The sequence below is a fragment of the Paroedura picta genome, chromosome 3, assembly GCF_049243985.1.
Source record: "Paroedura picta isolate Pp20150507F chromosome 3, Ppicta_v3.0, whole genome shotgun sequence".
Classification (NCBI taxonomy): Eukaryota; Metazoa; Chordata; class Lepidosauria; order Squamata; family Gekkonidae; genus Paroedura; species Paroedura picta.
The window spans coordinates 83,142,971-83,169,766 of NC_135371.1; the positions used below are offsets into that span (position 1 = coordinate 83,142,971).

The window sequence follows — 26,796 nt, forward strand, 5'->3', positions numbered from 1 at the left end:
ACAGCACACAATTAACCTCAGGAAAGTCAGAACATTGTTGCCTTAAAAAGAGAGACTCTCTATAACAATGTTTACATTAAATATCTGCTTTGATTTTTTTTTAAAAGCAACCCAACATGCTATTTGATCAGGCATTTAAAATATTTCCAGTTGTTACAGACCTATGAAAACACTCCAGAAAGCTTGTCCATACATTTCAAGGGAACTGAGATTCCCAACAAACCAAATCAGCATTTCTTTGGTTTTCAAAGTCTTTAGATTGCCAAGTGAGGAAGATGGGCTCAAACGCTGGAAACAATAACTTATTACCATTCATCACAGACTGAAAAAGTGTCTTTAATAAATTAGCATTTAAGATCAAATCATAATCTTTGTTCAGAAATTCAATACATGTTTTTTACAGCACAGTACACACTAGAATCCTTCATAGAAGGGAGCTTCACACCACAAATCTGTTCATTCAATGAATAAAACATACGTGAACCTGCACACACACTCCAAATTTCCTGCTTTCAGCTATAGCAGAAGACTATTTTCACCTCTCAGATAAGAGTTAAAGAGAATCAATGGACAATGCAAGTAGTTTACACAACACAGCTTAAGATATTACATAGGGAGAAAAAAAATGCTGGTCTCTTCAGAGCAGTGTTCAGAGCACAATATGAAACTTACCCAGGACAGTTTGATAATTCTGGAACTGGGCAGTATATAGTGGCTTTCAGAGGGTCCAGACAGTCAAGTGCTGCGCATTCTCCCAAGCAACGTTTAGTAAGGGACATGAGTCAGAAATATCTTGTAAGACTGTGTTCCTCGAATCCAACTAGGTTGCACATGTATTCTTCATGGTGTCCCTAAGCGTATGACAACCCATGAAGTCTATGGATGGGATATTTAAATAATAGTAATAAAGTGCCTGAAAGGAGATTGCAGAAGCCAGAAGATCCCCTCCTGACCAACAGTCTAGTTTCATCATCCCAAACATACAAATCCCTGAAGAGCCTGTAAAACCATGCCAGCCAGTGACAGATCCACCACACCTTAATTCACATTTCCATGATAAAACTGTTCACTCCGCAGGCTGAGAAAGCATTCGCTCAAGAAGCAGACAGCAGCTCACCCCCTGAATACTGAAGGGGGCTAACGGTCAGGTTTCTTCAGAAGAGAGCCCTGTAACAGGTGGGGCTCCAGAAGAGGATCATCTAGGTCTATTACAACCGTCAAATTCAGGCTGTAACATTTGGGATACATAAACATTTGCTGATCTTTTCCACCCCCTCACGATCCCAAAAAACACAGCAAGGTATGCTCTTCAACCACAGGACAAGTCCTTCTGTAAGCCCATTTGCCTTTCCTTGCCAGCTACTCAGAACCTTCTTCTATCCTATGCCACCCCTGCCCTGGCTAACTTACAGATCCAAACAACATACTGGAAGGAGAAACTGCCCCTTTTACAGCAAGGCTTTTGCAGCTCTCAAACCCACAGGAGTAAATCCAGATTTCATGGAAGCACATGACTCTTTGGTCAATGTAAGCTGTTAGAGCTATTCAGTACTGGATCTCGTCTGTGTGATAAACTGCTTGAATGATCTGAAGGTGCCTCGACAGCCTCTCTGTCTCATCTCTAGGGTTAAGGTTCAGAGTAGGTTAAGCCACACCGTCCTCTCCCTGGATTTCTTCATCCTCCTCCATTTCTGTTTTGATCTGGGCCACCCCCAGATGGTATAAGGTATCCCGGATCACCACCTCACCAGGCTGGCAGCTTTGCACAATCTCATGAATCTGCCTGTTCACAATTTCACGGCTAGAGAGGAAGTCCATCAGGCGATTGTAGAGGTAATAGTGGGTTGCACTGTCAAAGGTCATCGGCCTCTGGCGGATGTTGCTCGTTTTGCTGTCATTGATGGCTGCAATGATGGCACTGTAGGGTTCTAGTTCTCGGCAGAGGGAGAGGGAATGATGACGGGCTGTTGGGTCACTCTGAGTGCTCTGCTCTGTCCCAGTAAAAACTACTCGGCGGGATGCAGACTTGGTGACTGGGTGCTGAATAGAATGCTCAGCACTGGTCATGTCTACATTGTAGTGTCTGTCCAGAAGTTCTGGGCAGGACACATACTGATGAAGGAGAAAGAAAACAAAAGTTATTTCATACCAGGATAGGTTTTTGTGGTCCCCCCCCCGCCCATTTCCTCCATCAGAACTGGGTAAATAAACATAAAACCCATAGCAGGAATCAGCACAAAGCTTTGAATGCCCTGGATTTGCAGCCGAGTTCAAGTGGTCAAACACTCTTCGGGAAATAACAGAGTCCCCTGTGCATTGATTTTATTTTAAGAGGAATAGCTGATTTTTGCCACTGGAAAAAGCACTCAAGATAGGATGATTTAGAGATATGAACACTCGTCCTGATCATTTAAAACTTCAGACACAGAAACATATTTCTGTACTGTGAAGAAGGACAAGAAGTGGGTGGGACCAGTAGAACAATGGGTACACAGAAGTTTTGTACACAGGCTCAGGCCCTGCTACCTCCACTTACAAGAGATAAAGTAACATGGTTAGGAATGCCTGAGACTCTGGGGGATAACTGGTCATTAGGGTAGCATGTACATATGGACTAGAAGTCCAACTCACTTTAAGACAGCTTTGTAAATGTACAGGCTTTCCCATTTCTACTAACATACAAAGTTTGGGGGCAATAATCAAAATACCCTTTTGATTGCCTTAAAACACAGCACCATCTCCCATTCTAATATGCCATTAATTCCAATACTCTGGGTCTGAAAAACAGGTGTACTTAAAGGACAGAAGAAGACTGTAAAGGTAGCACAAGTGTACCATGATAGAAAGTGCTATCTTTTAAATTACGTTTTTACAACCTCAAGTTGAAGGCCGTAGGCAAAACAAATATTAGAACAAATTGTATAGGCTGTGGCAAACAGAAAACTGTGACCCACATTATCAGAGAGAAAACACACATACAACCATTGGGACCCTCCCCACTTACGCCCCTCTCTCAATAACATCTCTAGAGACGACAAGGCATCACAAATGCTCTCACTTGCAACAGAGCAAGGCAACAGACCTTTAAAGGCTCCATGGGGTCAGAGAAGCAACCCTGGTTCTTCTCCCACATCTGAGCAGTCAAGTCAGGATAGCAGATATCTGCACACAATGCCACAGAAGTGGCCAAGTCTACCACATAGACTGGTGGCCAGTGGCGTGAAGAGGCTAACAGATCCACATGGTCCCGGGGACTTTCCCCCCTCACAACATATTTTGAGCCACACACAACCTGGGAAGACAAAAGTTGTAGCAGGTTTGATGCAACACACTGGAAGATAAAGGAAGCACACAGGGAACAAAAACAACCCAAGCTGAGCTCTCAGTTTCCATCCTATGCTTTTCAAAAGCCGGCATAACAACTGAACCTTTTCTGCAAACTAAATGAATGTTATACAAGAAATTTTCCAATGGTGACAAAAAGTGCACAGACCACTTCTAGCAAACAGTTAAAAATTCCTGTCCCTGATTATATGAAGGCTTGCTCCCTAATTGCAAGCCATGAAGAACAGAATCAGCCCATCTAGCCACATGAACTATCACAATTCCTACTTACATGTCGTACCCTTTGTAATGCAAATATCAAAGTTGCTGAAACATTTCATGGTTCTGATCAGTTGTTCACACGTGCCATGCACTAGTGAAACCGTTAAATCAAACTCACCTGGTGTGGGCACACTTTGTAGATTTTTCCTCCAGTCAAATGTCCAGGGGGTTGTTTGATCTGTGTCCCATTCTGTACAAAATCATACACAGCCAGCAAAGAAAGACAGAGTTGCTCCTAGGAAGCATAAGTATATCAACAAAGCGCACACACAAAATATTAGCCACATGAAAATAGCTGATTCTTCAAGAGACAGGCAGGGATGTTAAAAGCAGATATACATGAATATTAAACCTCTTCCTGACAAGCTACAAATATTTCAAAGTTTTAGTTTACCTAAAATGATGCAATTAGAAAAAAACAATCTTCGCCCCACCCCATATTTTTGCCATTTTCTTGTATAGATTTTCACCCAGTTTGACATAGGAGGTGTTCTCACCATGAGTATATGCATCAATGGATTACCTAGATTAATTTCAAACTGGCTTTCAGTCTGGTCTTAAGCTAGAGAAAGCAACAGCTGCCACAGAGATACTGGGAGAAAGACAGAGCAAGTGTGTTTCTATTACTTATCCTAGATCTCTCAGTGGCTTTTGGTGCCATTAGCCAAGATAATTTTACAAGTTGGAGACTGGGGACTGTACTTTGCTATGGTTATACTTTCTGCCAAACAGCAGATTTCAAAAGTTTTTAAGAGATGATTGTTCTCAAGGATCAATCTGATCTCTTGTAGTTTTTAACTATCTACCCGACATCATTAGCTAAAGCCATCTGGAAATACTGAGTTCAATTGTCACTTTGTGGACATCAAACTCTGTCCTTTTCATGGGGGGGCAGTGTCATAGTCTTGAAGCTGCGTATGTGCTCTAGCCTCAATCCAGTTTAAAAAAAAAACAAACAAACTGGGGAGGTGCATTCCATGAACCAACTAAGAATGAAAAGATTTGTCTTAGACTTGCACTCTTCCCAAAACACTAAATCCACAGCTCAGGGCTGCTTCTGGGTGCCTGGGATCTGACTGTGGTCTAAAACACCTTTATTATTATTGTTGCTGTTGGCTTTATTACCCACCTCTCCCAGCAAGCTGGCTCGTTGTAGGTTACAACATTAAAAACCCCACAATATAACCATCTCCAACTAAAAACCATTCTGAGTCCGATGACCAACCAACCCTCCCTGCATCCCTCTGTTTGGCAACACCGCCATCCAATGCCTCAGGGGAAAGGATGTAATAGGGGGAGAGCCTGATGTCCTGGCCGAACTGAAGAGGGGCCCTCACTTTTATTGCCACCCAGCCTCAACCAAATGCCTGGTGGAAGAGCTCCATCTTGCAGGCCCTGCAGAACTGCACAAGCTCTGTCAGGGCCCTTAGTTCTTTCGGGAGCTCGTTCCACTAGATTGGGGCCAGGAACAAAAAGGCCCTGGCCAAGACCAGGCATACTTCTTGTGGGCCGGGGACCACCAGCTCTGGCAGTTGCATCCTGTACAGGAAGGCAGGAAGATCCAGCTCTCATCATATCATGAGGTGACTTCTCAATGTTGCATGTGGTGCTGACTGTGAAGTTGGGCTTGGAAACTCCAATTGGTGCAGAATACTACAGCTGGATTAATAACAAGCACGAGTGAGCCAAAGTCATATGATGCCTTATATCAAAGCAATTACAATGGTTAATTCCTTTGAGACAAATTCAATGTGTTTTGCTGTCTGCATCCTAAAGTATCTCAAGCACTTGATTCCATTTTTGGAACTGAGACTATGATCTGCACCTCTGATTGGAGGGGAGGGTATTTTCCTGTTTTTATCATTTTTGTATGATGATTTAAAGTTTTAGATAACTGAATAATTTTACATTGGTTACTGGTATTGGGAATTATAACTGTCACTTTGAAATTCTAATACATTTATTATTACAGAAAGGCTCCATTACCTTTGAGTCACCTGCATCCCATGGAATGCTGCACTGGGTCAAGAAATTCTGTAGCTCTTCCTTACTGTAGGAAGCAATCTGCTCTATTTTACAGGCTTCATCCTGAATCAGCCTCACCAGAACACTGGCGTTGCCTAAAAAGCAAGAAATCACTTTGTTTAAGAGAAGATCAAGGTACTTTTGCAAATAAATAAATGGTTGACTTCTGGCTAAGATGTCATTCTGAGAGGGTTGCAGGGTATCTGCTCTGCTATCTCTGAAGCCTGACAGGGGTCAATTGCACAAGCAATTGGCAGAAAAGAGGAGGGGTACGCAAACTCCACCTCACCTTTCTACCCAGGAAGTTCCTGGGGCCGTCTCCAATCCTTTAGGGAGTATATCTCCCTGGATTATAGGCTGTCAGCGTTACAGGTCCAGAGGACAACTGCCATTTTCTATCTCGGACTTTCTTTTCTCTCTTTAATCTTAAAGTATCTGCTTCAACTCTACACGACGATTTACAGCAAATGAACGTTGTGAACTGAGGGGAGGACATCGGCTGAGTTCCAAAACATCAGTTACTGCAAGTATCTCTCGTTTTTTTTTCTCCGTCTCTCTTCCTGCATCAAAGCCCTTTGTTTTCCCCCTCCTTTTACTCTGCTCTGCCCAAAGCCACCTCGTTATGAGGCAGGCTAATTCGCCTAACTAAGCAGAAGAAGGACTCAAATCAACTCAAATTAATTGGCAAAAGCTCTTACTGCAATTGTTTTGGTTTTCGGAGATAAGAGCTGTGAATGGGAAGATCTCACGAGAACTCTGTTCCAGCACGAGAATATCTGCCTTACTGACTTCAATTCATCACACGCCTGTGCCGGAACGTTAGAGGATAAAACAGAGGACCTCTACTGGCCACTTGTAAAATTGTTTGAGGCCGGCTGTTGTTTTTTAAGTCAAAAACATGTCTATGTTAAAAAGATTGGCTCATCTAATAGAGAAACAAACCCAAGATTTCAAAGCATTTACAGAAGGATTGGTTAAAAATATCTTCAAGGAGATCCAAGATGGCAAGGAAGAAGTCTCCAACAGGAATGATGGATCAATAACAGTGGCTGATGACAGCTCTAAGCAAGGTGGAAAACCAACAGTAGAAGAGAAATCTGAAATGTTGGAGACGGAAAAGGGGATGCCGGAGTTCTGCAGCACAGATAAGGGCACCCTTTTTAAAAAGACATACAGCCATCTCAAAGCAACAGTGTACAAAAATCAATCAAAAGATATATGGATCTGTAGTGAAAGTAACCGATTTAAAGGAGCTCTTTGGGGGAAAAATTGTATTGATACTGGAGTCCAGGAGGTGCAACGGCCTCAAGATTTATCAATGCATATTCTGCGGGAAAGAGTACAACTGCACTTTCCACACCAAAGGCCAATGGGACAGAATATAAGTCTACGGGAACAACAAGATGTAGCAAGCCTCGAGATGAGATCCCCGTAAGAAGACCGAAAGCTCATATTGTTCTATGTTTAATGTTAAGCATTTAATCTAAACCTGGAAACTTACTATTCTTTGTATTAATAACATATACTGTATTCCATATTTCTATTTTTATGAAAAAGGGGGAGCAGTGTTTCTTTCTCTCTTGTTTCTTTTCTTTTGTAGGCATATAGGTAATATAATCCTTAGTGTTGGAAATATAAAACGGGGTTTTCCCCCCTTATTTTTTATTTTTTCTTTATTAGTGTATTGTTATAGGGCCAAAGCTCACACTGATCTGTAGAAAACATTTAATGTTAAGCTCTCAACTTAAATCTGAAAATATACCTGTCAGGATGGCTCTTAGAATGGGTCAAGTATAAATTGTTTTGTAGATGTATCTGTATTAAGGATAAGGAGAAGCTATGAAATCCTCTTGTAATTTTTTTTTTTGTACATCTTTAAAGCCCTATTTTTTAATTAACAACTTATATCTAAATAGGCCTTTTTTAAAATGTAGTGGAAATGTGGATGGCTCTTAGACTCAGTTTTGGGCAAAAGTTTATATCATTGTGTAGTTAATGTGGGGTCGTACATTTTCAAATGATGATTATATTTTATATTTTACAGTTCTTTGTATTAATAACTCGTATTGCATTCTATATTTCTATCTTTATGAAAATAAAATAACTTGTATATTAAATAAATAAATAAATAAATGGTTCTTGTCTCCTGCTGAAATGCCCCTTCCCAAGTCTTAAACCAAAGTGAGAAAAACTAAGAATCCATTTTGTACAACATCAGCTAACATTAGGAGACCTGGGGCAGGTTATATTTTACAACTGCAATGACAACACTGCCAAAAAGATCTTCCCCATCAGGAAGACCCATGGAGAAGCAGCAAGCCTTAAAGGCTCCTTACCTTTCAAGATAAACAGCCATGTTTCCTGCCATGGCAGGACAACCTTGGCAGAGATTGTTACAAGTGTGCATAGGCTCGGTCACTGGACAACAAATAAGATAAGGTATATCTAAACAGTACAACCTCCACCGTGGCTGCTGGACCGTGGCTGCTGGAAAGAGCTTTCCAACAGCACCAACACAGGGGCTAGCAGCATCTGTACCAGCCTTTTACAATTCTACCATAGCATAGAAATACAGTCATTCGACAGTGACCTTGGTCCAGACTACAGAAACATGTTACCTGCCATCATATGTGCTTCAAAGTTCTTCTCTCTCTCTGTGTTGACAACCACAGAGCCCCTCATCAGTGGTGGGAAAAATGGGGCTATGATAGAGGCATCAAACTTTGTGATAGGGATGCTGGAAGGAAATGCCACTTGCTCTATCACTTCAGTCTCCAAAGTAGACCAGAAATCTTCCACATTTACTTCACTAGATGCCAAGAATTCTGGCCAGGTAAACTTAACAGTGGGTGAGGGGGGAAAGAGAAAACAGAAGTATGAACACCTTGGAAGATTATATTTAACCAGTTATACATTCTGTTCAACCCTATATATTTAAATGGGTTATTCTTTCTACTTTGAAGTTTACTGGATTACTCTTGCTCTGGGTTTCTACCAGAACATATTATTATTATATTCCATGTAGGTTAACAAAAACAGACCTGTTGCCCTTAGGTAGGCAAACAAGAGCATGCTTCTGAAAGTCCCGTTTCTGGTTTCCAAAGGAATCAATAAAACTACAACTGAACACATCAAACACCGTATTAGCACTAAAATCAACATTGTGAGGGAAACAATTCGAGGTGCAGGTGCATGTCACAATGCTCAAGGTTGTCTACCTCAATATTTTTCAGTGACAAAACATTTTCCACATTTCTCTGGGCTATCTCAACTTTGGGTGCAATGCCACAGATGCCACAGATCATATCATTATAGTCCCGGACAGTGAGGCATTCAAAGGCCCAGTATCCATTGCACAGCAGCTCCTCAAGTGGACTCAATTCCTCAGTGCTCAGATTTTTCCCTATTGGGAAAAACAGATAACATAATCATGTAAACAAGATACCGGAAGGCACATTCATACCCAGTAACTGTGGGCTGACAAACAAGGCAGTGGCTTTGAAGGATGCTGTTGGGAGAGGCGCCATCTTCAATGGGAAATTCCACTTAACTTTTTTCTATTTACCAGCTAGTAGGTGGGCTGTCACCTCCGCTTCTCCCTGGGATAGTTGGCCACTAGCCAACTTAGTCTCCCAAGCATGCGAATTAGCTCACACTTTTCAGCTGTGGATCAGGTAAGGGAAGGGTAGCCTTCTCCTGTCCAGAATATTGTATTTATTTAATTTTATTATTTTATTTATTGTGAGATGAGATTTCCTTACAACCTTCCCAGCAAAGCTGGCTCAGGGTGGTATCCAACATGTTCCATCCTAAACCAATACAAATTTCGTTCATAGAATGCGATTTTAGTGGACTAATAGAAATAGGCTCAAAGACAGGTGAAAGGGGAATATCAGTACCAGTCTGCTCCTGCACAGATTCCAAGATACTGCTGACAGCCACCTTAGGATCCTCGCCAAGTTTAATATGATTTCTCATGGTGAACAGAAGGTCCAGGCTCACCAAAAGCTTGTTACCCACATTAAACAAGCCTGCAGTTGGGAAACAAAACAGCTATTATCATGAATGCAGAAATACAGCATATGCAACTGTCCCTAGTTCAGCCTCTGCACACCATACAGATGCATGGAACGTAAGCATTTCAAAAGAACTTGTCCCAGTTTTGCATTCCTCCCTTTAGTGCCTGGAGCTTCTACTGACTGATTTATTAATGCACCCACTTACCTGTGTATATATCGTTGAAGCTATGGAGGGCTAAGCACTGCACATTCACACACACCTTGAGCTGAGCAGTGACCACCTGCAGCCGGTTAGCAGTCAGCAACCAGCACTCCTGAGGGCCGGCAAGGGAGCTGCAACATTGGAAAGAAGAAATCCAACCATGCCTGATAAACTGGTCACCAGCTTAAGTAGCAGAGAAACCCCCAACATACAGTCTGATGCTTTTTGCATCCATTCACATATGTGTGTTTGTCTGTTCTGAGGACAAAGGAACTGGAAGCCACAGACATAGTGCCTATTCATACCACATGAAGTCTTGAGACACACATGAAACATGGAATTTCCCTGAGCCTCCATCCTGAGCTCAGAATACACAAACCGTAAGCTATCTCTGCATATCTCAAGAGAACATAGGTGGAACTAAAATCTTAATTTCAGCACACAGGAGGTATACAGAGAACAGAAATGCACCTAAGAAAGCAAATATAACTTCCTAAGATTCTAAAAGCATACAGCAGTCTTGAAATAAAAAGAATTTAAAAAAGATATAATTAGTGAGGCTTCAACCCAAATATTAAGCCAAAGGGAATCTTATACACGAGGTACCTAGAATAAATTCACTTCTCAAAGTTGAAATACCTACTTCAAACCCCCTTTAAACAAGGGGCTGCTACAGAGAAGACACTGAGAGGATGGAAACTCATAGTAATTTGACCACGAGGTTTGCTCAATGGTGACTGTCTCCTCATTCATGTTGGAAAGGATGAGTCGAGAGCTGTTGAGTTCATGAATCAGTGCCAATACATCAGCCAGCTCAGATTCATTCTCTGGGATCTGTATTACTTTGCGTAAAAGTTGCAGAGTAGATTGGCGTTGGATTTCTTTTTGGGACTGAATTAAGGGCTCACTGGTGTTTAGTACATCTCTGGGGCCAGCGGTAGCCTCCTAGGAAGAAAGGGAAAATCTCACTTTGATTCTCTGGCAAGGCACTTGAGAAATCTGAAGCGCCACAATACTGAGGTGGATCCTACCTATATTGTACTGCTCCACTGAGGAAAGTCTCTTTTATTATTAGGGTTTATACTACAGAGCCTCTTGTGGCGCAGAGTGGTAAGGCAGCAATATGTTGTCTGAAGCTGTCTGCCCATGAGGCTGGGAGTTCAATCCCAGCAGCCGGCTCAAGGTTGACTCAGCCTTCCATCCTTCCGAGGTTGGTAAAATGAGTACCCAGCTTGCTGGGGGGTAAACGGTAATGACTGGGGAAGGCACTGGCAAACCACCCCGTATTGAGTCTGCCATGAAAACGCTGGAGGGCGTCACCCCAAGGGTCAGACATGACCCGGTGCTTGCACAGGGGATACCTTTACCTTTACTACAGTCCACCTTTCCTTTTGCCTCAATTTTGAAGTGTTCCTCCAATCCAAGTGGCTCTTCCACTGGAGAACAAGCCACTTAAGTTGGAGGAGAGTCCCTCAGAAAGGGTTAGACCCATCCCACTATCTCTATCTGAAGGCAGAACAAAGTCTGAGTCCAGTGGCACTGCTAAGACCAACCAAGTTGTATGCAAGGTGTAAGTTTTTGTGTGCAAGCACACCTCTTCAGATATCCATGCATGCAGATGAAAGTTTATATATCTTGAATAAAACTTTGTTGGTCTTAAAGGTGCCCCTGGATACAAACTTTGTTCTGCCACTTTAGACCAACACAAACACAAACCTGAATTTATCTATTTGAAGGTGAATGTATTGTTATGGCTGTTTATAGATGCTGTTACCATAAATTTATCCAATCAAGTTAAAAGTTTAAGAGTTTCCTTACCACTTAAACTTGCTCTTGGAAGAATGTCTTGGTGTGGTAGCCTAGAGCAGTGGTCCTCAACCTTTTTTTGGCCGGGGACCGGGGGGAGAAAGGGAGGAGTGGGGACGGGGGGGGGGGAGGGAGGCACGGCCGCTGACGCGCTGGTGGGCACAAATGCACAGGCATGGCAGCCTGTGCGTTTGCGCCCGCTTGCACCTGCCTCCCCCCTGCAGCGCGTCGCTCACTGCGGCGGGGCCCAGGAGCGCTGTGCCGTGGGGGGAGGGAGGCACACCCACTGGCGCACCAGCACCTGCGCCTCCCTACCCCATGCTGCAGCCCAGTACCAAGAGCTCTACAGCCTAATACTGGTTCACAGCCCAGGGGTTGGGGAAGACTGGACTAGAGCAGGGGTCCCCAACCCCCGGTCCGCGGCCCAGTAGCGGGCCGCAAAGGCCATCATCCCGGACCGCCAGCAGCCGTGCCTGCCTCCCCCCCGTGCAGCGAGAGGGGGGGAAAGAGGCCGGCATGGCAGCCGGCGTGGCAGGCGCGGCAGCCGGCGCGGCAGCTACGCAAACGCACACGCGCGGAACTGCCGCACATGCGCGTTTGCGCCCCCTGGTGGCCAAAACGCGCATGCGCAGCAATTGGGCATGCACGTTTATGAGCAACTGCAGCAGCCGGGCCGCTGGCTCTCCCCCACTCCCGGAGGCGGTCCCCGACCAGAAGGTTGGGGACCGCTAGCCTAGAGTACCTTTTATCACCTGTTCCTCAACTCAGGAAGGTGCTGCCTCATTCAATTACATCCAATAGCCCCTTACCGAGATTCTGCTCCTCTGGTCTAAGCTATTGTAGCCACCATTTTGGACTAGTGTAAAGTGCTCTATGCAAGGCTGCTCTGTGGAGTCAACCACTGAGAACAGACACAGATTCTCCTCTGCATCAGCTACATTTTGCAGGTAGCCTCCTCCTTAAAGGCTCTCCCTTAAACCTGTCCACCCAGCATGGGCTTTTTCTGTGGTGGGCCTAGACTTTTAGAATGTGTCCTGCTAGAGTGGGTGAGGAAGGTGCCTTCCATTGCTATATTTTGAAAGGCATCCTATTCCAGGCAGTATTTGGTAGAGGGTAAGCTGCTTCAGCAGATATTGCAGCAAGTCTGCTGATCCTACAGGATTCTGCAGCAGTTTAAGTTCCAAAAGTGCCCATAGCTGCCCGTTTTAGTCAATATAGTACATTCCAAAAGGCAATCAGCTGCACTGACACGGTCTCTTGCTCGGGTGACCCACACAGTTTCTTTATCCAATTACCACCAGAGTGGAATGGGATTCCATCACAGGGAACTAGCAGCCAGGCGACTCTAGAAATGCCTGAATTAAGCCTGGGAAACCACGCAGAAGAGAAACGAATGTGAAGAGAAAAGAAGGTCATCCCATGTCAGCAGAGTCACTGCTACTGCAGAATTCAAACGCCGTCCCATTATACCTAAGAATCCCTTCTCAAACCAAGGCCATTTTTACTAATAATGAAATCCATATCTGTTATTAGGGATAAGCAGGCTCAAAATGCAAATCAGCATGCACTTTTCTTTAAAACAGTTATCCAAATAATGTTTTTAAACCTTTTAAAGCAACAGTGTAAGCAACAAACCAGAAACACATATATGTCTTACAAAACAGGATTGGACCAATGGGCTTCTGTGCACCATGTTTCAGAAAGTCATCACTGACCTGGGTTTGCACCAACAATTCCCTGCTTGTGAAGAATCTGTAAATGCACAGTCTCTCAAGAAATCACTTTGCTATTGAAATTGCTACTGTGTGGCTAAGCTACATGAGGAACTTCCTGCCCTGGAACTCCAGAGTGCCAGCTTTGCATGCTTTGTAATACTATCTGCTTGCTTTGGGTGGGATGCCAAACACCTCCCTGCACTCCTTCTGGCATCTGGCCTTTCTTGGATTGCCAAATGTAAGCCTCTCAGCTCACACTGCTGTGCAGCATCTATTTATCTAACAATTCTACATAGCATCTAGTGATTCCTAGTGTGATTCCTGGTGCGACAATAAAAAAATAAAAAGAACCACAACTCACCAGTGATTTCACTGTTTTCTCAGCTCTGTCTTTGGCAAGATTGTAGCCACAGCTGGGGCAGATCCGCGGTTTGTGCCGGTTAGTGTATATATAGTTGCAAGAAGGGTTCTTACACTTGCCTCTACCTCGTGATGTTGCCAGCCCCAGATCCTGCAGACAAACAAATCAGATCTCTATCCCTCTTGCATTATATGCTCCACAAGGCAACCAAATGTCTATGTCTATTTCCTGCTTTCCTAAAATGGGATCATACATACTAAAACTCTTTGCTTCAAGGTCATATTTAAACACCACAAACACATTCATTCGGATTTTTATATCACCCTTCCATACGGCTCTGGGCAGTTTACATAGAACGTTGTAAAAATAGAACATTCATAACCATCTGTCAGATAACAATAATAACATAGCACAGTTTTATTGTGTATTTTATATTGGTTTTAACGGTTGTTTTGGGGGCTTTGTATATGCTGTAACCCGCCTCAAGCCTCAAGCCTCAAGCCTTTGGGGGGAGGCGGTTAAGAAATTACATCATCATCATCATCATCATCATCATCATCATCATCATCATCATCATAGCAGCGTGTCAACCCGAACAGTATTTCAACAGAACTATAACACTGACATATTGTTAGAGAGGTCAAATTGTTCAGTCATGGAAGGGTGTCTGAGGGGGAGACCACCAGATGTTGATGGGTGGGTCAGCCTCAAGCAAATGCCTAGTGGAGAAGCTCCCTTTTGCAGGCCCTGCGTCATTGTATACGTTCAGGCAGGGCTCTGATCTCCTCAGGGAGCTCATTCCATGAATTAAGATGCCTATATAAACCCAACAGGAATTCTGGACAAACATTAAAAAACACTTTTTGTATTAACAAAACCGCCCTGAGCCTTATGGAAAGGTAATATAGAAATACAATAAATAAATAAATAAATGAAATAAATACAGAGGCAAAAGTTCCATCAGGAAGCCAAGGCAACACTTATTCAGAAAGGATTAATATTAAATAAGATAATTTGATAATGCCTGTATATGTTACATTTCACTGCATTACTATGGGCCACCAGTGGATAAGAAATGGAAACCACATATGCATTCACACTAGCATCTGCAACACTGATGTGCAAATTAAAATGTACACATTTTAGAACTAAAATCATGGCAAGCCATAATCCAAGAGGAAGAAGAAAAGATGTTTACCTAGAAACCAAATCATATTGAGATTCAAAGAATGGTTTCATCTTAAGATTCAGCTAAGGTCAATGGCATAATTTTCATCTTTAGACAACCTGTTTGAAATCTGGAAAGTGGCTGAGGTTTCAGATAGTGCTTCAACAAAGGTTTTAACAGGCTCCAGTCAACTACATCACTATTCATTTTGCTTGAGAAACAAATGAAAGAACCCTTCTCTATTCTCCTTTGCACCTTGTCAAAGAAAGAGACATACTGCAATGCATTGTGAGATGTCTAAGCAGGGATGTGCAACATGAAAAAAATATATTTTTCAGAGTCTGATATCAGGGAGCCACAAATATGAGAATACCCAGTTATTCAGGTTCCCCAAAATTATTTGGTATTTGGTAATGAGATTGTTTTTTTCTAAGATTCCAATATTATTCAGTTCCATTATTCCCTTTGGGGAATCTTTCCATGGGGGGGGGGAGGGGACTCTTTTTAGCCAATGTTTTTAAAGTCATTATCAGGGACCATCATTCCACTTGACAGGTTGTCATTGTAACAATACATTTGGGACCAGAGACCGCCATTCTAAATCTGTTCCACGTTTTCATTTAAACTTGTGGGTGCTGCAATGCATTTCAATGGAGCCTGTGCAAGTCAACTGGCACTCCTGACTCCGATTCTATCCAATAGGCATTCCATCATCTTCCACTGTTGTCAAAGGGCAATCTTGTCATTCATTTTAGTACATTCCGCAAATGTTAAACCAGAGAATCAAATGCAATCCAACAAGCAAAGAACGTAATGTTGCAAAACCAAGGGAGCCAATTTCAAATAGAGAAACCAAATCAACCTGGCAAGGCAATACCATGCCCTGACAAGAAGCCACTGACACATCTTTTTTTAAAAAACAGTCCTGGGAGCCTTAAAGCAGTGCCCCACCCCCCAATATTCCCAGTTACTCTCAAATACTTTGACACCCATTGATTGGACACCCAGATAGATCCAGGAAATACTGATGAGGTATTTTTTCAGATTCTTACCAAGGTTACAGTACAACTGTACTTATAAGAAGGGAATACGTCTGGCTTAACCTCCACTACTTTGACCTGAGGTGCTGGACTGTTTGTGTTGCCAAGAAGCTTTGCATACAGAACAAGGAGGCAAAAAAGAAATAAAATTATATCAGATGCATTATTAGTACCTCCCTAGATTTGATTTTTCTCTCTACCACCATTTCATGATTCGCTTCACAATCCATGTAACATACCCATGGACTACCCAGGCGCTGCCTAAACAATGGTTCTGACTGTAAGTTATACATGGTGCAGGACTCACACAAACCCAACCAAACTGACATCTAGAGAGCCAGCTTGGTGTAGTGGTTAGGAGTGTGGACTTCTAATCTGGCATGCCGGGTTCGATTCTGTGCTCCCCCACATGCAGCCAGCTGGGTGACCTTGGGCTCCACACGGCACTGATACAGCTGTTCTGACCGAGCAGGAATATCAGGGCTCTCTCAGCCTCACCCACCCTACAGGGTGTCTGTTGTGGGGAAAGGAAAGGGAAGGTACTTGTAAGCTGCTTTGAGACTCCTTCGGGTAGAGAAAAGTGGCATATAAGAATCAACTCTTCTTCTATAGATCAGTGACTGATACAACCCCTTCAAGTGCATCACTTATGTAAAGGTAAAGGTATCCCCTGTGCAAGCACCGAGTCATGTCTGACCCTTGGGGTGACGCCCTCCAGCGTTTTCATGGCAGACTCAGTACAGGGTGGTTTGCCAGTGCCTTTCCCAGTCATTACTGTTTACCCCCCAGCAAGCTGGGTACTCATTTTACCGACCTCGGAAGGATGGAAGGCTGAGTCAACCTCGAGCCGGCTGCTGGGATTGAACTCCCAGCCTCATGGGCAAAGCTTTCAAACGGCTGCCTTACCACTCTGCGCTACAAGAGGCTCTTAATGTACCATATGTACCATTTATGTACCATAAGCCTATTTTGCCCACCAATTCACAGTAGAAACCCCACTGCCATTGCATACTAACATATGCATTCCAGGACAATAAAAGAACCATAATTCAGACACAGTGCAGTTACCTTGTGTTCTTCTACACTGGGCAGAGGAGACTGGCCCAGCTGCTTCAAAGTATTAGGCTTTAGTCCTGAGATTCTTACAGGGGAATTTTTTTCTTCAAGAAAAAACAAGAACAGGATGCTTAGCATATCAAATTAGTGTGCACCAGTATGTTAATTTTTATACTCTGGCAAAAACGGAGCTGTAGGTTGTGCCGCAGCCAATCATGTGCCCACCTGAGATCTCTGTAAAACAGTGATATTGCTCCAAGTCTCCAGAGCCACACAGACCTCTTTGCCATGCACCACCTGTGGATTTCTGAGCAATGTTCCCCAGTATGGTACCTGTCCTGTGTTTCAGAAATGTAGGCAAGGCTCTTGCTTGAGGGTGCTTGTGGGGAACAGGGATTACACAACCGTAGAACAGCCACTTCCAAAGAAATGAGTATGCTGAGAGCCTCCCTGAGGTGCAGGCTTCATGCTAGGTGTGAAAGTAAATGTGGATATTTCAGTTAATGGCAATTGTGAATGTGGCTGTTCAAGAGCTTCAGAGTCCATACCTTTGCTGCTGTACAAGTGTAGGTGAAACTGATGTCTCAGGGTGCACTTACTGAACAGAACATCATGACATTGTATTACATAGGGAAATTATGTTCTAAGCCAGGCTTTCTCAACCAGGGTTTTATGAGGGGCCCCCGGGTGGGCATGTGCACAGCTATGTTTCCCAACTATATTCTGCACGATCATGCTACTTCTGAGATTTCTCGAAGCCTGAAGAACGTTTCAGGGGTTTCTCAATGGTTTCAGGGATTTCTCTAAGCACTGTTTTCCCCAAACCTTAAGCACCAAACCTCCGGTTGTAATGTCAAGGCCTACTAGTCAGAAAACACTGCCCCTCTCCTGGGCTTTACCATTATTTGGAAATGACTGTCGACTACTGGGCTGCTCTGTCTTGGTTTCCCTCGCCATGCCGAATGGCGCAGGCAAAATTGCTCTCATGGGTCTTGCAGCTGCTAGCAAAGATGGCTTAGGTCTTGCTTTGCTCTTCTGCTCCTGGCCTTTGGGTGCAACACCAAGAACATCACCTCTGAAAGGGTAAAAAATGCAGCTGAGAACACCAGAGTTTACACATGCTAACAACAATGACAATTTGTCAGTGAGGCAAAGGTGTGGGTTTGAAATTGATCAATCATCCAAATGAGACATAGTGAAAAAGAGATAGTTTTGCCTCATAGGCTTATACACAGATCTGTTAAGAACTTTTCTAAACAGGCCAGAAAGCAAAAATTGCCTTAGTTCACTGATTAAGAGTGCACTGAGAAATGCCTGCATGCTATTTGGATCTGAACGACTACAGCCGCAACAGAACACCAATTTCCTTCAGAGAAAACTGACTTACCCGATTGTCTGTTTCAGTGCAGATGTTGGATTTGAAAGCACATTTGCAGCGTTCACCACTTCAGTGGGTGACTGGGTCTCCAGTCCTTCCCTTTCCCTTTCCTTCTGTTCTAATGCAGAGTCTGTGCAAGCCGTGCTCTCTTGAAGCTGAATGACTGCAGGAGCACTTCCTTGCTCCTCTGGCTGATCATTAGTTGCAAGGATGTGAGCCTCGGAGATTATCACTTCCTCCCACTCAGTCTCTGGCATCTGTTCCCTAGCAGGAGCTGCATTCAGAAGCTGGCTAACAGCTTCAGAGGCCTCTAGAGTACATTTTGAAGCACCATCCGGCGTCATTGCCTGTCCTGAGGCAGATAGTGGCTGACTTCTTTTGGGCCCCAACGTTTTTATAGGCACACCTGAATTTGGATCAGATTTGCCTTTTGTCTGTTTCACCTGAAGGAACAAAACAAAATCAATATCACCCTCCCTTCAGTTTGGACACTGACAACTATTCATACTGAAATCTCTCTGACATATGAAATAAATAATGAACTGTGGAAGAACACAGCAAAGTTTCAGTCCAGTGGCATCTTTAGACCAACAAATTTTGATTGAAGTGATAAGCTTTTATGTGCATGCATACTTCTACAAATACAGATTCAAATGAGTAGCCAAGTTGGTCTGAAGTAGCACAACAAAAACAGAGTCCAGTAGCACCTTTAAGACCAACAAAGACTTATTCGAGGCGTGAGCTTTCGAGTGCAAGCACTCTTCGTCAGACTAAGCTTAAAGGTGCTACTGGACTCTGATTTTATTGTTCTACAAATACAAACTCTGTACGTCAGAGACTGATACAATCCCACTCTGTATCTGAAAGCTTAAACCCAGAATAAAACTTTGTTGGTCTTAAAGGTGCCACTGGAGGAGACCTCAAGATGGCGCCATAGGGAAAGCTGGACTTCAGTTCAGCTCTTAAGCCATGCCGAGGGTCAGGTGCTTATGCACCTGGCTGACCTGAACAGATACGCAAATCTGTTCACCGGTCGCCCCAGGAACCGGGAACGGTGACCTGAGGGTCCTACAGATCCGTAGGGAGAAGCAAGACCTCCTTGGATTAATAGCGGCTTGAGCTCAAGGTCAAGATGGCGTCTTTGTCGCAAACAACTTTACAAGCTTGAAACGACCAGCCGACCTCACATTCTTCCCAGACCATCATTTACCAGATCGATAGGAGCAGAAGTTGACAGAAGCTGGAACCTACAACAGTAAGAATTGAAAGCTTTCTGGCTTTTCTCTCTCTCCTCTCACAAGCTCTTCCCTCCCCCTCTCTCAACCAATTTACAAGCGAATTCCTTCTTTCCCCGAGTGAGAGACTCCCAGCTAATTACACCCATTAACCAAACAAAGAGAGTGCTTTGAAGATTTATGGGTGAACGTTCAGTGGGAGAATTTGACTTGATACGGAGATCGACAAACTGATAATTTGGGATCGCTCGTGCTCCCGCGAGACCTCACGAGACTTTCTGTTTATAGTTTGTGACTGCCTAGAACTATGGAAGAATTATCAAAGGCACAGCTTTTCCATTTGTTATGCAAAGGAAACTCAGAGATACTGAAAGCAATCAATAAGCTGGAAAAGGAAATTCGTGGGACTAAGGGGGAGTTTTTGGATAGAGCCCAAGATCCGGAGAGACCAGCTGATGACGCAGCTCAGCCAACAGTAAATCAAGTGAAACTTCAGGAGGGAGAGAGTGCCAGAGATGTAAAAACCCAAAGTATCTTTAAAGAACCCGGGAAAACAGATTCATGGAAGGAAAGTACCAAAAACCTGGAAGTCTATTCAGAGCAGGAAATGACTTGGATCAGCAAAATAAAAAGAGTCTATTCAAAAGCGACAGCAACTAGGAAGCTATCAGGAGATATTTCTGTGCGACCAGAGGAAGAGATCCAGATTGACAAAGGTTTCAGAGCCCCCTCAAAGGCGACTACAAGCAAGAATCAAGCAAGAGATTTCTCTGGCCCTGACAGAAGGACAATCAGAAACACTCTACTATGGAAAAAAATACAATTTCATTTTCTGCGACCACCTGAAAGATGAGCTGAACAATGGAGTATTCTCCTGGCTTCTTGTGAGAAAAAAAAAAAAAAAAGCAGTAGCAATCTTTAGGACAGGTCCAATATATGAAGGGAACTGACTTTATATTACTTAAGACAGTAATAGAATATATCCTTATAATAGATTATACCTTCCTACGTATCAACTACTACTTTGTTAAGAAAGATGGTAATAACTCCTAGATCAGGATTAATATGCGATGGGAATTGAATATGTATGTTAATATGTATGCCAAAAGAGGATGACAAACCATACTTTATAGGCATTAACAAGACAACAGCAGTAATTCTTGGGTTAGGGCCAACTTATGAAGGAGATTGACCTAATATCATTTAAGATAATAACAGAATGTATTCCTATAACAGATCTCATATGTATTAACAATCACTTGGCTAAGAAATATGGTAAAAACTTCTAGACTAGGAATAATATGTGATGAGAACTAAATACCTATGTTAAAAGAGATGGCAAACCATATCAACTGGTCGTTTTCTCCTTACAACTTTTCTGTAAATGCTTTATATAATAATAAACAATAAAATTATTATAAAAAAAAAATTAAAGGTGCCACTGGACTCCAACTTTGTTCTGCTGCTTCAGACCAACACTATCAGACACTATCATTACAAAACAAGTATGTCTACTCACTATCCCCTTCACAGCATCTTTATTTTTCATCAGTTTGCATATTCAGAGTACTCAAATAGAGAAGCCAGAAAACAGAGGACCTCTTTGTAACAGGATTCTGAAGCAAAACTCCACCAAGCTGCTCTGTCAGGCACAAGGTGTAAAGAACATGAGTAGGAAAAGGGACAGGAAGATAAGTTCTCACTGTAAAAGTTAGAACACCTTAAGCAGATGCTTCAGAATCAGCAAATAAACTCTAAATAAATAAAAAGAGCTTAGAAAGGACCAATTAAGAACTCTGGCTTTCATTGCCATACTTAAAATGATGCCATTTTATTACAGCATAGCTAACATACACACACTTCAGAGGATTTTACAGTACTCTCCAATTATCATAAGTTTCAACACACATTTGTTCTGGCAGTGCTGGAAGCTACTGCAGGAAGAGAGAGGGCAAGAAACAATCTGCATACCCTTTCATATGTATGCCATAAGATCAAAACCATTATACTTCAGTTTACAGGCCTATTTGAAGGATGGAAAAGGCTAGCCATGTCTTTGTGGCATTTGTCAATCAAGATTCTACTAGCATCCAGGGCCAATTCTGATACTAGTAACACTTGATTGGAAATTATTTAAGAAGGATTCTATGGCATAGATGCTCTGGGCTGAAATGTCAAAAGAAATGTTTGGCTCTTCAGTATCTCTCTCTCTCTTTAGCAAAGTCTCACACCCTACCTGGAAATAAACCACAGACTATCAGTTATTAATGAATGCTAGGAATGCTAGGAAACCACACTCTACAATGGTATATTGATCTTAGGGTCTTTACAAAAATTCTTTCTACACACACACACACAATACCTTTATTGGCATAAAGCAGGTTAGCAAGATAAACAGAGATAGTCAAAATACATTAGTCAGTTTGAATTTAAAAACTGAAGACAGAAATTCAGCCATAATATGTTTTTAATCGTTTCTATACCTTGCCTGCTATGCACAATTATAAAGATCCACTATGTCTACAAAAATGCTCTATCAATTCTTCTATGCTTTCACTTTCTGGATTAATAACCAAAGCAAAAGTGCTAGATGTGTTCCATAATTTGAAACATACCTTTGGAATCCATTTTCCCCCCAGGAAGTTTCCACACAGAGGACATTTGGGTGGCTTGTGTCTGGTCACATAAGTAAAGGAACAGCCAGGATTGGAGCAATTTCCATGCCCTCTGCGAGTATAAGTAGTTGTCTGAAGTGATAGGGGTGGGAATTACATTACAGAACAAGCATTTACATCATACATTTCCTGCCTCTCAACAAAGGTACAAACATCATGAGTCCCCATAGTTATGATTGCTAAGACATACAGAGAATTAAAAAATTTCCCACATAACGGAGGAACAGGCAAAGAGGCCAAAGTATCTAGCTACAGGCTATACAAGCAAAAAGAATATATATGTGTATATATGTGTGTGTGTGTGTGTGTGTGTATGTGTGTATGTCTGTGTGTATGTGTGTATATATACGTGTGTGTGTGTGTGTGTGTGTGTATGAAATAAGTGGCACACTTGCTCAATTTATGAAATAGTCACTACAACGAAGAGGTTTCCATATGCTGGGACAACAAAACAGATGTGTGAACAGATTATTGCCAGGTCGTGGGAAGAGGAACAAGACTGTATCCGTAGAATAGGATTACATGCATTACTTCACATGGTTCTCACACAAGCCAGATCTGGACAGCCCCAAATGTAGCTTCACAATAGCCAGAGTTTCTGGGAATTTACTGAGAACTAGACACATTTTACATTTCCACTCAACTCCCACTAAACAGATATGTGTTATAACAGCTCATTTTCAGCCTCAGTGACCCTGTGGTTATTCAGACCATGCCTATTAAGCCAGATTTCATGTGCACTGTATGAACAGGAGGGAGAACAGGAAACACATGGCTGCTTTTGCTTAGTTGTGCAGCCAGAGAAAAGAGGCAGAAAGTGCTACTTAAGAATATAAAGAAGAGCACTGCTGGATCAGACTAGTGGTCCATCTAGTCCAGTATCCTTTTGAACAGTAGCCAACATTCCGGAGGGCCAAGAATATGGCACAGAATCCAAGACTTTCCCTTGATGTTGCCTCCTGGCACTGGAATTCAAATGATGACAGCCTCTGAATGTGGAGGTTCCCCTCAAGTCACCATGGCTAGCAGCCACTGACCTATCCTCCATGAACCCCTTTCAAAGCTAGTTATTCCAGTAGCCATTACTGTGTTTCCTCTAGCAGTGAATTCCACATTTTAATCATTCCCTGCACAAAGAAATATTTCCTTTTGTCCATCCTGAATCTACTGTCATCACTTTCATTGATAACCTCAAGTTCTAATATTTTTGGAGAGGAAGAAAAAAAATTCCAGCTCCCTATTGGGGTGCAAGAGGGAGTAGAAAGATGACTGCCTGCATACCTATTTTCCATCTAACAACCAAACGTGGGATGGATGTGGCCACGGATTTGTAATCCGAGATAAGCACCCAATCTCCTACCTCCTAGGATATTTTAAGCTGCAAGGAAGATTGCCCCCTTTACAGCTTGCGATTTGGTGCAAACCGGGAACTGTATTGATCAAGCTGGATCCTCTTGTCTGCCATTTCTACAAAGCCATGGCACAAGTTGCTGTGAAGCAACAGCAACTCCCAAGGCATAGCTACCACTTCTCTGATTACGTCTTCTATCATGCAGCAAACACTGGGACTCCGATATGGTAGCACAAGATCACTGAATCCAGCATAACAAGTAGGCACACAAGTATTCTTCAATCTTCAAAATATGATACCTTTAATAAGGAGTATTCTTTAATGATTCCCAATGAGAGCATTTCTGCACATGGTTAAAAATAGCGATACACCAGCTGAGTAGTGTGATGGTACATATAACGGCATCTCCCGGACCCTCCTCACTTTACCTGCTGTCTTGTTCTTCTCTGCCGCCATTTCACACTTCTCTCCCTCCACAAGTGCAACTGGAAATGGCAGAAGCCAGCAACGCGATTTATATGCGACTCTCTTCCGCCTGCCAATCAAGCCAAGCAACCAATCCCTTCTCCATGCTTTAAAGGGCCCCTGCAATGCCCGCTAATTTTTTTTTTTAATCAGTAGTTCTCCATTGAAACACCTATGCATTTAATGCACCTAGTCATATCTGACCCTTGGGGTGACGCCCTCCAGTGTTTTCATGGCAGACACAATACAGGGTGGCCTTGCCAGTTCCTTCCCCAGTCATTACAGTTTTACCCCCCCAGAAAGCTGGGTACTCATTTACTGACCTCGGAAGGATAGAAAGCTGAGTCAACCTTGAGCTGGCTGCTGGGATCGAACTCCCAACCTCATGGGCAGACAGCTTCAGACAGCATATCGCTGCCTTACCACTCTGCGCCACAAGAGGCTTCAGAAGGGCAAAATCACCAGCCAAGCAACCAAGTGGATTCATAGATGCATAGTGCATCTTTATTGACACTGCTTATGGAATCACGTTTCATTTTTCTTTTAAAAATAAATCTTGTTCCTGATTAGCGGGGGGGGGGGGAGCTTAGAGAGTCATGCTTTCTGCTACAACTTTTGGGGGGGAAATTTTTATGCCTGCGCCTGCATGACTGAATACCTATTCGTTGCTCCAGGCAGTTCAGTTGGGGGAAAAAACACTCTTCTGCTGCTGCTGCCTCTCCCCTTGCATGGAAACATGTGTGCGCACACATGCTACCAAGTGAGGGCTCAATGCTGCTGTTTCCCCTCCCACACAGGCACACACAGACATTTTAAAAATGACGTCCCTGTCCCTGGAAGAGGGGGCAGGAGTAAGGGCAGGACGAGGCAGGTGTCTTTTGTGCTTTTGAGCCTCCATACCTCTCTTTGGCTGGTGTGCTGTTGGCTGCTCTCCATTAAGTAGCGCTAAATATGTTGGTGAATCCACTTTTTGGGATTCACCAACTAGTGCTTTAAAATGGAGGATGTAGCCAGTCGATTACTGCCCAGACACTAGATGTTGGCAATGTCATGTGGAGGGGCCAGATTGTAACGACTTCATAAAGGTAAACATTACACTATTTTTAAAGGGTGAGAAAATGCTCTGAGTTTTGCTCAACAGGGCTTTATCAAGAGATTCCAAAACCATTAAAATGTATACAAAACAACAGTTCGTAATTAAACATCTGTAAACTGCATTCCGCAGTATAAATAAAAGGCTAAGGGGTGTGGGGGTGGGCTCAGTCCGTGATGGGGAGGGCCAACAACTGGCCCCTTGGCCCTGGACTGACTAGCGGAGGGGCTAATCGGAAGGCGTGAAAAGCCTTCCGATTGGTCCCTCCGGTTGTCAGTCCGGTGCCAAGGGGCCAATCTGGATGCGTGTGCAGCCAGGGGCCAAGGGGCCAATCCGATTGGGCCCTCACCAGGACAGACAAGAGTTCCGTCCAGTCAGGAGGTGCAAAGCACCTCCCAACCCGCCCACCCAACCCAGCCATAGGCAATCTGAAGACATGGCTGCCAGTCTGCTCCTGACCATCAAAGGGAGATGAGGTCAGTAGGGCTGCCAAGGGGGGTGAGAACAGAGGCGTGGACAGGCTGCGCCAGCCCTTTTCACCCCAAAGCTGTCCTAACTGTCATGTCCAACTGCAAATTGCCTCAGAACCCTGACAGAGCTGGCAGGAGGCTGCAGAGTGCTCCCCCTCCCTCCCTTCAGGCCTACTGCAAAGGAGCCTCTGACAGGCCCTGACTGAGGGGAGGGAGGAGTTTCCAAGAGCAATGCAAGGGAGCCTGAGGGCCTTCCTTTTGAGGGGGGGAACTTTCCCCTTCTGCCAAACTGTTGGCTGACAGGGAGGCCGCAGAAAAGCCCCTTCTCTAAAGTGACTGTTTTCAAGCATGGCCTGGTAAAAACAAAATTCCTATAAACTCAAAAGACAAAAGTGGGCCATAATTTCAAGTGTATTTAGCTTTACAGGAAAGTAGACAGTGAGACTTTGGGGGAAACTAGGTGATCCACCTTTATTAGGCAACAACTTGGCCTTGCAGACAACAACAGGGACTGCAGCTGCCAGCAGTAGGCCTCGGGCTTCAGAAGGACAAAATCACCAGCCAAGCAACCAAGTGGATTCTGAGGCCACGTGCATTCCTTTTGAAGGGGTGCATGAGAGGGGGGAGAGCTTTCCCTTCAGCCTAACTGCCTAGAGATGACCTGTACTTACAGGGGATTCTCAGACCCCACCTGGAGGCTGACTTCCCGAAACCTCAGGGGGATACAATGCTACACAGTCACCCCTCCAAAGTAGCCATTTTTGCCTGCAGAGCTGGTCTGTATAGTCTGAAGATGAGCAGCAATTCCAGGCCCAACCTGGAGGTTGGCTGTCCCTGGTCTGAACATATTCCTTGAAGTTTGAAAGTGGAGCCTCAAAGTGTGTAATGCCCCCACAGCTGCCTAGCACCCCCCTGACATATTTTAGGTCAAGAAAACATTGCAGAGAGGAGGTAAGGTTGCCAGATTGGTGTAGGTTCATCTTCTGGAATTCCACACTACCTAGGTGTGCATAAACCTGACTAAGGTCAAGACTGCTGTGCACAGAGGGACCTCATCTTAGGGTTGTCATCTTCCAAGTGTGGCTCTCTACCCCACCAGCCACACGGAGTCTGCTATGGGGTGAGGAAGGG

At 43.6% G+C, this 26,796-nt stretch overlaps 1 protein-coding gene across 3 annotated transcripts in view; it reads right to left on the reverse strand.

Moving 5' to 3' along the window:
- Positions 1-320: 320 nt before the first annotated feature.
- Positions 321-26,796, reverse strand: part of HMGXB3 (HMG-box containing 3) — a 34,755-nt gene continuing 8,279 nt past the window's right edge. For 2 of the 3 annotated variants that reach the window (XM_077326605.1, XM_077326603.1), the window contains 15 exons: positions 22,227-22,358; positions 18,386-18,819; positions 17,898-18,073; positions 17,011-17,102; positions 15,955-16,053; positions 13,735-13,884; positions 10,496-10,797; positions 9,856-9,983; positions 9,531-9,662; positions 8,850-9,034; positions 8,250-8,469; positions 5,593-5,726; positions 3,725-3,841; positions 3,083-3,292; positions 321-2,112 (listed from right to left, as the gene is read on the reverse strand). In XM_077326605.1, coding sequence (XP_077182720.1) covers positions 1,645-2,112; positions 3,083-3,292; positions 3,725-3,841; positions 5,593-5,726; positions 8,250-8,469; positions 8,850-9,034; positions 9,531-9,662; positions 9,856-9,983; positions 10,496-10,797; positions 13,735-13,884; positions 15,955-16,053; positions 17,011-17,102; positions 17,898-18,073; positions 18,386-18,819; positions 22,227-22,358 — 2,979 coding nt within the window. In that variant the 3' untranslated portion in view covers positions 321-1,644. The remainder of the gene's footprint in view (positions 2,113-3,082; positions 3,293-3,724; positions 3,842-5,592; positions 5,727-8,249; positions 8,470-8,849; positions 9,035-9,530; positions 9,663-9,855; positions 9,984-10,495; positions 10,798-13,734; positions 13,885-15,954; positions 16,054-17,010; positions 17,103-17,897; positions 18,074-18,385; positions 18,820-22,226; positions 22,359-26,796) is intronic. The other variant, XM_077326604.1, reaches the window with a different exon arrangement.